This window comes from Semicossyphus pulcher, unplaced genomic scaffold (genome assembly GCF_022749685.1).
Source record: "Semicossyphus pulcher isolate SPU_LCO1_2020_fin unplaced genomic scaffold, fSemPul1.0.p SCAF_7, whole genome shotgun sequence".
NCBI classification, from domain to species: domain Eukaryota; kingdom Metazoa; phylum Chordata; class Actinopteri; order Labriformes; family Labridae; genus Semicossyphus; species Semicossyphus pulcher.
The window spans coordinates 17,012,972-17,029,081 of record NW_027211748.1 but is presented as its reverse complement, the minus strand read 5'-3'; the positions used below and the strand labels follow the sequence as shown (position 1 = coordinate 17,029,081).

The following is a 16,110-nucleotide window of genomic DNA, read 5'->3' as shown; positions in this document are numbered from 1 at the left end:
CTATATTGCAGTAATGTAATGTTGTATATACCATGTATAGGTATATTGAATTTTCCATCAGCTCAAAAAGCCTCTAGAAAAGCAATCAAATTATACAGTTGCAACAAGTTAACAATCAAGTTAACAGTTGTCGAGTTTTTTTAAGGAAAAAATAGGTTTGTGTGCTGCATGACATAATTTTGTCTGTGACAGATTACCTGAAAACTTGTTGCGGAACTTTCGTGTGTTGACTTCGCTTTCAAATCGGATTTATTTTCACGTAACGCCACATTAGCTTGAGTGTGTAGCATCGTTAGCAGAATTTGATGAAAATTTGACCATAAGACGTCGCTTTTTGGTTTATCCATGCCACTAAAGGATCAGTCCAACTCCACCGTCATGAAGCCAGCGGTGGATGAGATGTTTCCGGAGGGCGCGGGACCGTACGTTGATCTGGACGAGGTTTGTTAGCTTACTAGCTGGCTAACACATTAGCTTAGTTAAGTATATAAACAGTTAACTAACGTTAGAAAGCAGCAACTATAAACCTTTTTGCTTTCGTTAGGACCTCTTTTAACCGAATAAAGTTATAATTACCTGTCGCATCATTGAACGATATACATTTGTAAGTTGACCTACTGTCTGACAATCTGTATGACGTATCACTGTATAATGTTAACCCAGTATCAACAATAAATGGTATAGACTATGCTTGTTGTTTTATGGTCCCGATGTACTTCATTTTTCATAGTAGTTCAAAACCTGCATGCATTCACAGGGAGGTCGATAACAGGGATGATAAACTTATCAAAGTTCAACAAAAGCCTTTTGAATTGGCACACTGCTTGCTTGTTGGGAGGACTCTGATGACCGTCACTTAAAGAGTACAAAATGTGTTGTACTTGACGATCAATAATTGACCACATTAACATTAAAATGACAAATGTATGTATGTATGTATATGTTACCAGGCTGTTAGTTACAGATAACAGGTAAAGCCCTTGTCTTGGTTTTAATTTGTGCCTCTGAGCTGCACGTCTGTCGTCTGCAGGCTGGGGGAAGCACAGGACTGCTGATGGACCTGGCTGCCAATGAAAAGGCAGTTCATTCAGACTTCTTCAATGGTAAAGATTTTGTCTCACACATAAAACTCGCCATGCATTATCTTTGCACCGAACAGACTGAGATTCTCAACAACAAAACTACTTTAACCCCTAATGACATAATGAGGAAATCCTGATTTATTGTAGCCTTAGTCCATGGAATACCGAGATATTATACAGACTATTGGCCTTACCTGTACAGTTATCTATTTAATAGGAAATACATTTTTACTAGGGCTGTTTGTGTACTATATTCTTTTAAACTATTGAATGTGCACATTTTAACAAGTTTTAAGATTTGATTAAAAAATGCAGACAAATTTCAAAGAGCTGATATTTAGGAGTTCAAGCTTGAGTCAGTTTTAGAACTAAGTTATTAACATTGAAACACAGGGCTCCATTCAAGACAGTCCTTAAAGGTACATTTGTTTAGTCACAACGTTGCTGACTTGGTGCGTATCCAGTGTTTCAACAATTCTGAGATGAACCAACTTATTACTCTAGTTATTGCCTTTAGCTGGGAGGAGTTAGGGGCCAGTATTTGGTAATGTCAACACTGTGGTTACTTGCCTTGTTTTGACTTGAACTCCTTTCCAAATATATAGCAAGGTTGGTGGTGCCAATTGTGTAGTATATTGAATGTTCTGGAGACTAGAAGTGCTCTGTCAAGTTGTCCTTTTGTTTCAATTATTGATTTTTGCTGAAATTCTCACACAATTTGAATCAACCAGCAGAACTGACATAGTGTAGCTGAGTCTCTAACTTTTGTAGCGATTGTCTGAATGGTTTCGATTTATCCCCAAACCTCTTAACAGAGTGTACAACACTTTTTTTTGCAAATTAACATATCAACAATAAATATTTTTGCTACTGCGGTAATCTGAAGTGAGCAGAGGAGGAGTCAGACATGTTCAGTAAGGAGGCTGTCACTCAGGGGCAGATTGAATCTATTAGCACATGATGTTTTTTCACCCCTGGGCGTCAGAGCGCCGCTGGTTCCACAGCAGGAAATCTCTTTACAGGCCCTGACACATTCCTGTTACCCCTGCCCCCCTTTTAGCCCCCCTTTTACTAACTGTGTTTTATAATGTAGTGTGATCTCTGTCCTGAGGCGCAGCTACATCAAACAGCCACGACTTCTTGCCATATGTGACACAGATTCCACGCAGACTTCTCAGCAGGAGCTCTGTGGATGTGAATGTATGAGGCTCATTTAGGTGGCGGGCTTTATTCCCTTCAGATAGTGATTTGTAGCTCTTCACTGTCTCCAGGCGTATTTGAGGCTCTGAATCCCCTGGCCTACATTTGTAAGGGGATTTTAAACGTTCATTCATTTAAACAATCAGTGTCACACTGGATCTATTCTGTCACAGTCACAATAGTAAATCTGTGGTGACAGTTTGTGCTAATTTGTGTGACTTTACACTGTTGAGGAATATTCAGGCTGCAGCAGCTCTGTGGAAGAAAAACTCCAGTGTGCTGTACATTTGAACGTCTCTTTTTTACATATTAGGCTGAGACGACACTATAGAAAAAACTAACTTTCTGAAAGCAAAACATTTATTAATGTCTTTGGAAACGTGTTGTTTCAGTTGCGAGCATGTGTAAGATGCAGTTTTAAACTCTTATCCTCTGTTATGATGCCAGCATGATTATGTCATAGTTAAAAGTGGACAGTACATGCAAGTTTTGCATTGAAGCTCATCATATTTATTCAGTACTGTTCATCTAACAAGGCAAGTTGGACACATGAGGAGTTCAGCTGTAATGTGACTGGTACATTATTTGGCCAAAAGTATGTAGACACATCTGTCCATATACTTTTGATATGTACTATGGTTTCCTAGTTGCATTTAAGGGAAATCCAATCTCAGTCAATAGATATGCAGAATCTGTAGGTGATGGAAAAGATTTGAAATCGAAAGAGTTCTGGTTTTTGTTATAGTCCGTTTGTTGTCAGAGTAGTATTGACCAATCGTGTTTGAACGTGGTTTAGTTGCATAAATGAAAACTATCCGCAAAACTACAACGCAAAATCTTTGAACCCATCTGCTTTTTTCTGATGATGATTTAGCCTTTTATTAATCTCTATAAAAAGATGCTTGCAGGGCATCGGATGAGCTCAGCGGCTTGAACGATAGTCCATGTACAGAGGCTACGGTCCTTAATGCAGTGGCACCGCCTACGGCTCCCACCCTCAGCCCTTTGCCGCATGTCATCCCCCATTCTCTCTTCCCTTGCTTCCAAATAACCTCTGTACTATCTGTCAATAAAGGCATAAAAGGCCAAAAAAAACCATCTTAAAATAAATAAATAAAAAGATGACTGCATATGGGTGCACATAGCGATGTGGTTGTTTGTATTGCCTCTTTAAGCCATTTGCTCGTCAGACCTTTATCAACGCAACGACCAGCGCAGGGAAAATGAAGTCTTGGCCAGATGTTCTTTATAAGTTATTTCAGTATCTGCTGGCTTCACGCGAAGCCCTGAAATATCAGCCATCACCCCCAGAGGTGAAATCGTCGAAAGCGAAATGCTACAATGCATCAGTGATATTTTAGAGGGTGCTTCTGACTTTGTGGCAACAGTTTGTGAAAGGCCTTTTTCCTTTTACAACATGATGTGCAAAGAGCAATTTTTGTATGAAAAAAAAAACCATTTTGATATTGTTATAAAAAAATCTAATGTTATAAGCCACAAGCTTTTCTTTATTTATGCAGACATTTTAAAATATATTTTGTGTGTCCACATATTTTTGGACAACATGGGAGAAGGAATTTTGTCAGACGAGCGACCTGTCTCTCATTGTTTTTTGAAGGCTTTAATTAGAGACAAAATGTTGTTTTTCTGCCGTGTGCCGTCTGATTTCTACGTTCTTGTGTGTCTGATGACACCTTTCACAACAGTCTGTCTGGTAACAGTCTGCATGAGGACGACCTGTTCACAACACTCAGCTTATTCACTTCTAAGCTGTGTTAATGTGGTCTACCTGCAGGAACAGAGGATGTGGCACAGATTCCCATGCATGTTCATACAGTTCTACTGCTGACCTTTGACCTCACAAACTGTCAGACCCACAGGAAGGCCACTGAGCAGACTCCTTGGCTCAAACATTCCCAGATCCTTTTACTTTTATCACCCTGCACCCCTGCGACCTATAACGCTGCTTTATGAGAACATGCCTGGCCTGCAGAAGCATTTGAAACACAGCCAGCTGTTATGTAACTTTAGTGTAATCATCGTGTTCTCTTGTTTTTGCCTCCACAGATTTTGAAGATCTGTTTGATGATGACGACATCCAGTGACATGTCTTCAGAGGAATGATGGATTATGTTCACACAACTTTGCACCTTTTTTTCTTCTTTCTCTCCTTTTTTTTTGTGTGGAAAGCAAACCAACCATTTTCTGTCTAATGACATACAATTTCCTTTCATAGTCGTTCTAGTTTCAGGCTTTTTAAAACATCCTTAAAAAGTCGACACCGGCTCCAGATGTCGTGAAATTCTTTAGATCCCAAGGATTCCTTCATATATGGTTTGTTTAAATTATGAGCTTGTATCGGATTGCAGGTTTCAGAGCGCTGGAGAACACCTGTTAGCAGCGTAATTATACATATGATGGGCAGAGGCTCCACATGCTGTCGCCCTTAACCATGCTGCAGATGGTATTTGATGAGTGATGGTCTGTTAAAATGGCTTAAATTATTTGTATGACAGTGTGATAGGCCTACATTCTGCAGTGTGTCATGTTGTGTCATGAATTTTGTACATACGTGTACAGAAGTTATGCATCCATAGTTGTATTTTTCTTGATGGATTCTATATGTGACACTGTTACAAATAAAAATAGTATTTTGTATAAATGAAGCACAAAAGATCTCTTTCTTAATTTTTAAATACAGAGCACTTTTATAGATTGTCCTTAAATTTAGATTTTTAAGTTTGTTCCAGAATATGAAGCACAAAGCTTGTTAGATTATTCAGCATTTAGAGCAAGAGGGATGAACTCCAGCACTGCAGCCAATTAACAAGGTCACTTTCAGTTTGTGTTGATTTTGGCGCCCCCTGTGGACAAAGCCGTACCTCTTATCTCTTTGCTGATTTTGTCCTGTACGTGCTTAAGTGGTGGTTTTTAACAAAACGTCTCATCCTGCTTTCTTTTAACAGTCATATGTATCACTCACTTTAAAATTTTTGCCCTGGGAAATGTAAACAGCGTGCAGTTAATCGCTCCGTCTGCCGCCTACCCCCCGCTAGCAGTTTCAGGCATTAAAAATAACTATATAGAAATAATCAGTCTTGTCGCTGATGGTCTGGTTTGCTTTTGTAGGTCATATAGAGTAAACAGAATTTCAGTCTGTTTCTTAAACAGTGAAAAACTCCTCGCAGGAGCTTTAAGGTAACTTTTGTAGAAGAGACTTATGAAAAGAAAACAATATTTATTGTCAATATGAAAAAAAAGGAGCGTGTGAGTGCTGTGGACATTAAAGGTAAACAACACACACTGAGTGTTGTGTGTCTGTAGATTACATCACAACAAACAGAACTGACAGCTTCAATGTCTGGGACAAAACATATTCTCAGTATAGATTCATGTAGATTTTATTCTTTCAGAAGAATCAGATGCTGATCTAAAGGTCAGAAATGTTTCCAGCAACAGCATATTTGTGTTATTATTCTGTTCAGCTCATGTGGAGACTAATTAAAGGCTTCTTAAAAGCACAAAATGCAAACTGCAGGTTTTGAACAGTTTGCTGTACAGAATCAGCGAAACAGAGAACTGTGCGGTCAGCATACACATTTCCAACAGTTGTCTACAAGACAAAAGTATTAATTACATTGAAAAAAAATAAACCACAGGCTCATTGGGGCCAATTAGCAAATTGTTTTTTGATTTAGAAATTGCTTGCAAAGATCAACTTTGATAAAACTGCTTTAGAAGGTCATAATTAGCTTGTCCATGCATGGAAGTATAACTTTCAGCGTGTAAAGGGATGTAAATAATTATTTTTGAGTAGATTATTTTTTGAGAATCCCCTAATCTTGGTATTATAACGTAGACAAGATAAAGTTATAATTCATATCACGTCACCAAGGCTATTAGTTTACAGCCCGGCTAATGACTTTATGAGGCTGTGCTAAGGCACAGTGTTGCTGTAACTACATGCTAACATGCTGACAAAGACTCTAATGTTTACCATGTTCCTAATCAACACTTAAAGTACTGTTGATGCCGACTGAAAGGTCTGTGTGTTGTTTGTATTTGATCACAAACCAAAGTCATAAAAATTTGACTGGCCATCACCCAAATCATTAGAGTTTATTGTTTGTTGTTCAAACCACTGATGTTATCCTCATGGTTGCTCCACAGGATGAGTCAGAGGATCACCAAACTCCTCAGGATTCACTCTTAGGGATTATGAATGCCTGCACCAATCTTCATGGCACACCCTGCAATAAATATTTCACCAACATGATACACCAACCAACGCTGGTATCCATAGAGCAGCAATAGATCCGTATTCTGACTTACCTATAAGACGTAGGAAACTTTGACATTGTGGACATTAGACAGAATTATGTTTGGTAGCTCTCAGAGACCAACAGCAATAGAAAACTTATATAACAAAACAACATAAGAACAGCAATTTATACAAACAAGATTATATTTTAGTCAGACAATGAATCGACAATCCGAAATGTCTGAGATTTTGGGACTATTACCGTTATCTGATTCAACTGATAGGACCGAGCCAGAAAATAAAACTCTGGGCTACAGTCACAACATGCTTGATTTTGTCTTTCTTTCATCGAAAATAACAATAAATTGGTTTTAAGATTCAGAAACGATTCTTGTTAAATCTCCCTTCCTCCTCTAATTTGACAACACAACTACAAGCACAGCTGAAGTGCTTACTTAAAAGCATTTGACAGGCACCGTCATTTTTACAAGGGTCTGTGTTTTTAATGAGCTTTTCTTTCATAAGTAGCTTGAGACGCTTTATGGGTTCTCAGCCCAAATTTTGGTTAAGTTGCTGTGAATTTTCCATGCACATAAAGAGACAGACCTCTCTTCTGATGGCTGGCTACTTTAAACTGAAGAAAACAATCATTTGTCTCCTTCTGTGACAGCCCCGGTTATTCTGAAATGTGTAAATTGCAGGGATCATAGCCAAGGCTGACTGATCATCAATCATTCAAGAGCCACAAAGTCTTCAGGGACAAATTGTACTGTGTTTATAAACCAGCTTTGACAGACCGAGTGGAAGATACTTAATGTTGAATAAATTAATTTACTTTTGTTTTAATTTTATAGAGTCAATGGGAATCTAAATATGTTGCAATCTAACTTGTTGAAGCTGCTCTGTTCACACATGTAAAGGCTACCAACTTTAATGAATCTAAGCCATGCTAGCACCTTAATGCGGGTTCAACTGGGACTATAAAACTACCTAGCATAAAGCAGGAGGATCTACACAGTCAGCTAAGTAAGGTTGACGTCGATTGCTAAAAATAAATTAACAGTTCTGTAGTAGTTTATTAAAAGTAATGGACTTATGGTGTTTTAGTTAAACATAATGAATGATCAATTAAAGTGGTTAGCTAATGGTTGGAATCGTCAGCTAAAACTAATGAATGATGAAAATTAGCTAAAACTAATGAATAAACGGTTACAAATACAATCAATGGTTGAAAAAAACAGTTAGCTTATGGATAAATTGTTAAATACTTACTGTTGGCTAAAAGTTCAGGATAACGGTATGAAAAGTTAAAATAATAGTATAATATATATAAATATATAAAATAATAATAATAATAATAAACATTTTTAACTAGCTTTAAGTAATGGATTTATGGTTTAAATGATGTTAGCTAAAGTAGCTAATGTGCACAAGGTTGAAATAACATTTTGGCTAACAGCTTGAAATAGTTATCGTTAGCTGTAACAAGTGGTTAGGATAGTTAGCTAAATGTTTTGGATAAATAGTTGGAATAGATCATGTTATGGGTACATTTTTTATAATAGTTTGTTAAACATTAAGTTCTGGATAAATCATGAAAGAACTGTTAGCTAAAAGGTATTGATAACGGTATGAAAGTTACCATTAGCTGCAGTTTTTAAATAGCTCAAAGTAACGGACATATGGTTTAAATACTGTTAGCTAAAGTAGCTTATGTATACAAGGTTGTGGCTAACATGAAATAGCTATCGTTAGCTATAACCTGTGGGAAAGTGGTTAAGATAGTTAGCTAAATGTTTTGGATAAATAGTTAGAATAGATAATGTAATGGCACATTTTTAAACATAGCTGCCACTTTAAGTACAAAATGGATCTTTGACCATACAAAGGCAGACACATACAGTTAAATATGACAAACGATTGTAATAATATACTTTTTAATTTAGTTAATGGGTGAAAAACAACCACTTTAAAAACAAAGCAGAAGCACTCATTTATCACACATACAAGAAAACTTTAGTTTTATGGTTGGGCTGTTGGGTACATCTGAGGAAAAAATACTTTAGAACCTTCTGTATATAGTGTATATTTATATTCATAAGTATATATATTTCATTGTGTAGTTCCATGTTTTTAAAAGAGGAGATACTTTCAAAGTGAGTCTGTTCTTTAATTTGACTTTTGTACCATACCTTTTTTCTAGTTTCCATAGCTCCCATACGTGTTATAAATATTCCACTGACACAAGCTGGAGGCTGCACACGCTACGTGGCAAAATCTAAGCACGAGGAGCCTGTACCAAACAAACAGGAGTGTTGGCATGCTGGTCCTAATGGCTCTGCTCTCCTACAGCAGCAGCAGCAGCAGCCTCATTAGTGGCCCTGAGTATGAGGCCTACCTCTCCTAATGACTCCAGCTTCCTCCATGTTGTTGGATAGAAAACATATATGTGTGAGAAAGGAAGAAGTGAGGAAAAACACGCTTGTTGTTCACTGACACTTGTTTTGAAAATGTGTCTCTTTTATAATAAGGATTATTTGCCTGCCCAATGAAAAAAAACAATCTTTGGTAGCAAACAACAAAACTTAATGTGTTTTTTCTCTAAGCTCTTGTTTCAGCCTATTCTTTAGCTCCAATAAATACAGCTAAGTTACTTTCTGCAAAGAAAGAGAACATGGCTGCAGACTTCTGACATGAAAGGCTGACACAGAGTTTGAAAACATTAACAAAAGGCTGGTGCAATTGCTGCTCCGATGCAGTATTGCACCACTGAAATGAAAGCAGTCACGTTCCTGTCATCCTGGACAATATTGCTCGTACATTTGTCAATATACTGATGCAACGCGGGATATATTTCAGAAATAGTTTCCATTCTTTGCAAAGAGAAAGCTCTTACGGAGATGAAGCACAGGAATAAAAAATGGAGGTTTATTATGAGACTGATTTATGTCGTAGTAGAGGAGTATATTGTTTTTTACCGCTTCTTATTTACCACTAGATTCTGTTTAATGTATCTTCTCTTCTCGTGTATCATCAGTAAGGTACTGTGAACACCAGCACTACCTCCTGCTCCACTGTTTCCATTGAATGTTTTATGAGTGCCACCTCTGCGATAGCCGCAGGCAGTTCTATATAAATGTGCCCTCCTGTAACAGAGGCCTCAAGCAGCGTGGATTTAACAGCTTACAGTTTTAAAGTTCACGCCCCCTACATCGCTTATGTAAATCTAAAATATCAAAATCAACTAATATACACTGTCCTCTTGCATGTTGACCCCAAATTCCAAACCTGTGCGGAAAGACACCCGGTGCTAAGTGGCACCTTGTTAATGTTCCTCCACAGAAAGCAGTCGTGCTGCTCACCTCCGCTAATTACAGGACCCCTATTGGTTGGATGGATGGCAGTGCAAGAGCCAATCCTGGAGCGCCTACCAGCACGCCGGAGCCGTATGACATGCATTTTTGTTTTTAATGATCAAGAGGGCTCCTTAAAAATGTTTCCCTGCCTGTCCGTCCCATACAGGGGAGCAGAGAGCAGGAGCGTGTAGACAGCTCGGACAACCACAGTGCAGCAAGCCCCCCTCCTCCCAAGAAGCAGAGAGCCTCGTCTGATCACAGGAGGCCAAACTTCAGCGCCTTTGCAGGTAAGACATGAACTAAAGTTTGTAGAGATGTTCAGAGAGCCACAGAAACTCCCTGCAACTTTTCTGTCTTTGCATGACCAGTGAGAGAGCCCTCAGATTTATTCATGAGTGCAGAAGACGCTCTCTCCTGTAATTCAGCAGCCATCCATGCTGTAATGGAGAGGAGCATTTTGGCTTTCATAGTTCAGTTCAGTCGCTCTACTTGATATTCTGACATTCATAACTCAAGCTTTATTTTTCTCAGTAATCCCTGAAAAGCTCTATAACAGCATGTCCCCAATCCTTTCTACTGGCTTCAGTCAGTTTCAGAAAAGCGCTCTCTTTCTTCCAAGTGCATTGTCTTCTCATTTCCATATCTGACAGTTTGCTGAAAAACTCAGCAAAAAACAAAAAGAGGCAGGAATAAATCCAAGTCTAGCTGCATTGTATTATGAAAATATAATGGAAGAATTTCACACTGTGTAATCCATACTCCAATAGAGTTTTCAGTGTACTTTGTTTCTGTGTTTTACTGCAGGAAGCAAATTAAACTCAAAATGGCACGTGTTGGACGACCATCGTTTTCCCTGATCCACACAGGACTCCTTCTAGCTATTGTTTTATTACCAGGTGAGACTTATTCAACACGTTTTAACTTACTTATGTGTCATCTGATATTTGTCACAGTAATTAAGTTGGTAGACGGATGGAAATGTACTCCAAGGTAATGGATTATTCCTCTTTTTGTAAGTGTACAAGCAGGGATGTATCCACGCCAAGGATACTGAGATCATTAGATATTTGGGGGCCTTGATTCTGTCATTTTACAAGTACTTAAAATGAGCAATACACTTTGTAGTATTTAGTGTTTTTTCCACATTTGGGACAACTTTGAAACACCTTGTAGACCATTCAGTGGTTCCCAAACTCTCCATCTTATGACCTCTAAAACAAGTCAGTGTCTCCTTGCAGCCTCTCTTCATAGATTATGCACTTTATTTCTAAAGTCCAGTGTCCAATTATCCACTTTTAAAAAAGAAGAGGAAATATTTGATTTTTTTTTGTCAATCCATTTAATAATCTTCGTTCCTTTGGAGGCCTTGACAGTGGTGGGATCTTGCTAAGTACATTTACTAAAGTATTGTACTCGAGTACAACTTTGAGGTACTTCTACTTTATCAAGTTCTCCCAAATTATGTAACTTTTTACCTCTAATAGTATACTTTTTACTCATCTGCATGACAAAATACTCTGCTAACTGATACATTACTCAAAAACACTTTAATTTATAAACTATGACAAACTGCTACAGACTAACAAGAACATGTAAATCTGCTCTGCTCAAACCAACAATAACACTAAAATGCTAGTTTCACATTAATGCATCAGAACAATATATACTAATAATAATACACACAACAGTATAACAGATACAAAAGTTTACTTTTGGTACTTAAAATACATTAAACACTTCTGTGCTTTTACTTTTGGAATTTTACCTCCACTGTATTACAACTCATATAAAAAATCTCTCTGTTCACTGGATTTGTTAAAAAAAGTATATATATTAAGGAGAGTTTGGTTCAGTATTTTGAAAATCCTGTGTACATCCTGACATGAATCTACGGCACAGAGTTAATGAGACCACTACTCTTATCTGTCTAACTCTATAACATCATGCATACTGAAGCATCCTGCAAGCACCTCGAAATCCTTCCCGAGTCGTAAAAAGACATCTATCACTGCTCCTCTGGGAGATTTTCCACATTAATAAATAAGAAGGTCCGGAAGTTTCTGCCACAATCAGCTGACTCTGCTGTTTTTTCTCATAGTAGTAAACTTCTGAAGAAACCCCCTGTTGGAGCAGAAGACACTCCACATATACATGTCCCCTCCCTCCCACCCTCCACATTTACAGTGGAGGGGTAATTGGTTTGTGTGAGGGCCCTCTCTTTGTAGTTTTACAGGTTCAGGAGGCCCCCAGTATTTGCACAAACTCCTTCAGTCTGGTTCAAAGCCTAAATGAGCATGCTAAGGTTTGGGTGGGGGTCTGCAGGAGGAGATGGGGGTGTTAAATCTGCAGGATGCTGTGTCGGGGCGCCAGAGCCCCAGCACCTGCCGTGTTTCACCCAGGGGCTTATTAGCAGCTCAGCGTTTTCCCTGATGTCGAGGGAAAGCTCAACATCTGGTCCTAGTCAGCTCATGTCGCTGCTGCTGCTAATGTGGCTCCTGCTCCTGTTTTACAGAGTTTCTGGGGGCCGTTCCAGTGGAGCAGCACAAGGAGGAGGAAGGTGAGCAGCTGAGACGTGGCATGTGTGGGACATTGTGGCCTTTTAGTCACTGAGCACAAGAACATAAAATGTGGAATGGGCTTTCAAAAGTTCAATCATCGTCATTTAAAAAGAATCATTCAGCCATAGCATACATTTCATGCTTTTAGATGCTGAACACAAAAGCACAGCCCTGCAATCTGGTGAAGCACAAACAAAACTCAGATAAGCCCATTTGTCGCTAACTTCTCAGAAGAACTGTTTGATATTTTGGGAAATAAACGTACCGGCTTTCGGACAGAGAGTTAGATGAAAAGATTCATACCACTGGAATTTGAGAGCGCTAAATATGAAGCTAGCTCCAGATAGCTTAGCTCAGCATAAAGACAGTTAGCAACAGGGCGCTGGTTTAGCTCAGTGGTAAATCTGCAGCCATGTACAGAGGCTGCAGCCCTGGGTTCAACTCCCACCCTTGACCCCCCGTTAGCAACAAAAAGACAGTAAGCAACAACAAAATAGCCCCTCACAAAACACCTAATTGACCTTTCTATATTTGGTTTCTTCCACAGATTAACCATAAAAGCACCCTGGCTGGGGCTGGAGGGCAGATTTTGTTGCCTCTAGACAGAGTCAGGCTCGCTGTTTCCCCTTGTCTCCAGACTTATGCTAAGCTAAGCTAACCGGCTGAAGTACATATTTGGCACACGGAAGCAAGAGTGGTTTCAATATTCTTATATAACTCCCAACAAGCAAATACGTGTACTTTTCAAATATTGAACTATTCCGTCCATAGCTTCAAAAATATTTGCTAATTTAAGGATTTTGCAACGTATGTGTAGATTGATTGATTGATTGATTCTCACAGTAAGCTAGTTAGTTTATTGACCTCAGAAGCAAAATAGAGATGTGTTTCATTCAATGTAAAAAAAAACAACCCCAACTCATTAATGCTCCAACATAACGTTGACCTCTCTCCCCTCAGTGGTTGCAGAGTCTGACGATGCCATGGCGAGCCTGACCAAGCTGGTTCGCAACAGAAGGAACCTCCCCGTCTTGGCTGTGCCTCAGTTCAAACGCCTGCCGGACTTCTGGGGATGGTACAAGCACTTCATGGACAGCCACAACCAGGAGGGAGTGAGTGGAGTTTGTTTCACATTAATTATTCAGTTTCTTCCAGCTGGGACTCTGAAACACTGCTTGTTTTTCTTTTAAACATGAACAAACAATCTTCTCTTCACTTTTTGATCATAGATGCACTCAACAGTTTTGCCCAAACAGACAGATTAAAACAGCTTTTTGAAGTAGGCTTATTTTTTCACAGCAATAAATACTTTATTTCTCAGACCGCGATTATATAAAAGTATTAATATGCCATTACGCTCTTCGCTGAGTTACTCTGCAATGCAAGTCGTGTTCCAGCACAGTGAGGGAGCTGTGGTTTAGGAGTCAGCAGAGTGGTTTGAGAAACAAAGCAGAGAGCTGAAAAAGTACATGCTAACTCCTCAGAGGTTTGGTGTTCTATCAAGGGCTTTGTTGTAAAAGCGTATAGTCTTATTTTAGGTTTATTCGCTCTCTCTATGGCATGTAAATTATATGGAATCAGGGAGATTTATTCATTTTGTGTCCCTCCTTGTCTTGTGTTTCAGTTGGAGGATCTGGATCGTCTGTACATGGCCTTCCTGCAGAACAAGCACAGGTCAGAGGAGAGCCCCAACTTCAACCACTACCTCAAGCACCTCAGTGAAATCTACAAGACCTGTGCCGACTCTGATGACCCAGAGTGCATCGCCGAGTCCACCAGCAAGCCAAAGGCCGCCCTGGCGATGCCCGCTCCCATCAAGTCTGCTGCCGTCAGGATGTGCAACCCTTACCTTGACCCCTACTGCCTCTTCCCCCTTCTCTCCAAGGCCGCCCCTGAGCCTGAGCCCGCTCCAGCCAAGGTCCCAGCCCCTATTCTCACCCCCATACTGCCCATGCCCCTGAAGGGCCCCACCGGCTTCTACCACTATGCCCCCATCCTGGAGCCCTTCCTGAGCGTCGAGCAGAGGACCGAGCTGCTGAGGATCTGCAACGCTGAAGATGTGGAGTGTCTGCAGTATCACCTGAGGGCAGCTTACGGCTACCGTCCAGCCCCTGGCCCCGCCCCATCCTACGCCGCCCTCAAGTGTGACCCCAAGGACCCCTACTGCATGCCAACCCTGGTCCACAAAGCCCCCACCGGCTTCTACCACCTGCTGTACCCCAGCTGTGACCCAGCAGTCGATCCTCTGTGCGTGAGCAACGTGGCTGCTCCTGCTCCCCTCGCTGCAGAGGAGGCTCCTAAAGAGCAGCACTGCAACCCTCTCTTCGACGCCGGCTGTAACCCGCTGACCGCCACCAAGCTGTCCGGCCTCACCAAGCCCGTGCTGGAGTACGCCCAAAAATACGAGCCTGCACCCGCTGCTCCTCTGTCCTGCGACCCTCGCTCTGACCCATTCTGCATTCTGGCAGTCGCCGCTGCCCTGCGCAAGCCCGCTCCGCAGATCCCTGAACACCAGGTCTGAATTTGAAGTCCTGCTTCTAGGATTAAATAGTTTAGTGTTTTGACTTATCTAGTGTAATCTTACTTGTTGAATAGTTCTTTAAACATTTTCTTCCTTTTTACTTGGTTTATTAAATGATGTAGTGAAATTAAATGGGTGTTGCATGATGCTTTCACTTGCTATCTTAGATCTGCTTTGCATCTGTTTTAAACAAAAACACAAATCAATCAATCAATCAACCAGGTCCGCTACAAGCTTGGCGTCCCCGGCAAGACCAAGGACGGCCACGACTGCTATGTGCACTATCACAAAGACTGCACCCCGGTGAAGCCTGGCTCTGAAGCAAAGGCCGACATCAAGGCTCCAGCCAAGCCCGCCTGCCATCCTTTTGACCCAAGTTGCGGCAAGTTCGCTAAACCCTCCGCTGCCCTGCCCTCGAGGCCCAGCAAGGACGGCATTATCCTGCCCCACCCCGACTGCGACCCCGAGTTCGACTACAACTGCCGCCTGCGACGCGCCGAGCCCGCCGATGTTGCTGACGAGGCCGCCGTTGCCGAGGAGAAGGCTGCAGATGAGCCCGCCAAGGAGGCCGCTGTCCCACGCTTTGAAGACTTCCTCAGAGGCTACATGAGGCAGTACAAGTAGATTTTAGATAAACATAAAAACAGCATCTGTTAGAATATCTACCTGCCATGAATGGAGCTCACTTTGTAGTCCCTCATCCTAATGGACTTCATGGACCACAACCTTCCGCAATAACATCACATCCAAGCTAAACGATAAAATCATCAGATGTTTTTTATAAAGGCGGGGCAGTCCTAGAGGGCCGAGCAACATATGGCAACATTATGTGAAACTTGTGGATTAAACACATTCATGTATGTATGTTTGTAGAAAAGAGTTGTGTGTATAGATGTTTGATAGTTTAGGGGTAGTTCGAATTTGTGTCAGTGGGCAAGACTTTCTCTCTGTTGTACATTCTCTGTTTCCATTTAACCAAAGTGTATTTAATGTTTTTCATATTTTTTTCTGTAACTCTAAAACTCATAATGCTTCATCTGTTTAGTTTTTATAAAGTTATAAATAAAAAAGATTTGAAAACGTATTTTTTCTTTCTGAAGGTTTGAACCATCTGCAAACCAAGACAGCTGAA

The 16,110-nt window shown here is 40.4% G+C and overlaps 2 protein-coding genes across 2 annotated transcripts; both read left to right on the top strand.

The window, feature by feature from the left end:
- Nucleotides 1-250: 250 nt before the first annotated feature.
- LOC138611974 (COP9 signalosome complex subunit 9) lies at nt 251-4,939 on the top strand. The gene is made up of 3 exons (XM_069685254.1): nt 251-441; nt 1,031-1,103; nt 4,350-4,939. The coding sequence occupies exons 1-3, from the start codon at nt 346-348 to the stop codon at nt 4,385-4,387; spliced, it is 207 nt and encodes a 68-aa protein (XP_069541355.1). The 5' UTR covers nt 251-345; the 3' UTR covers nt 4,388-4,939.
- Nucleotides 4,940-8,875: 3,936 nt separating this feature from the next.
- On the top strand, nt 8,876-15,602 carry and2 (actinodin2). The gene is made up of 7 exons (XM_069684744.1): nt 8,876-8,928; nt 9,581-9,584; nt 10,066-10,186; nt 12,412-12,456; nt 13,418-13,569; nt 14,082-14,972; nt 15,201-15,602. Exons 1-7 carry the CDS (start codon nt 8,876-8,878, stop codon nt 15,600-15,602), a joined length of 1,668 nt encoding a protein of 555 aa, XP_069540845.1.
- Nucleotides 15,603-16,110: the final 508 nt, after the last annotated feature.

Excerpts from the sequence above, each read along its gene's own strand:
- LOC138611974 (XM_069685254.1), top strand. The coding sequence starts at position 346 with ATGCCACTAAAGGATCAGTCCAACTCCACCGTCATGAAGCCAGCGGTG. Across the intron at positions 442-1,030 it reads CGTACGTTGATCTGGACGAG|GCTGGGGGAAGCACAGGACT; the intron begins GTTTGTTAGCTT and ends TGTCGTCTGCAG. Across the intron at positions 1,104-4,349 it reads TCATTCAGACTTCTTCAATG|ATTTTGAAGATCTGTTTGAT; the intron begins GTAAAGATTTTG and ends TTGCCTCCACAG.
- and2 (XM_069684744.1), top strand. The coding sequence starts at position 8,876 with ATGGCTCTGCTCTCCTACAGCAGCAGCAGCAGCAGCCTCATTAGTGGC. Across the intron at positions 10,187-12,411 it reads AAACTTCAGCGCCTTTGCAG|AGTTTCTGGGGGCCGTTCCA; the intron begins GTAAGACATGAA and ends CCTGTTTTACAG. Across the intron at positions 13,570-14,081 it reads ACAGCCACAACCAGGAGGGA|TTGGAGGATCTGGATCGTCT; the intron begins GTGAGTGGAGTT and ends CTTGTGTTTCAG.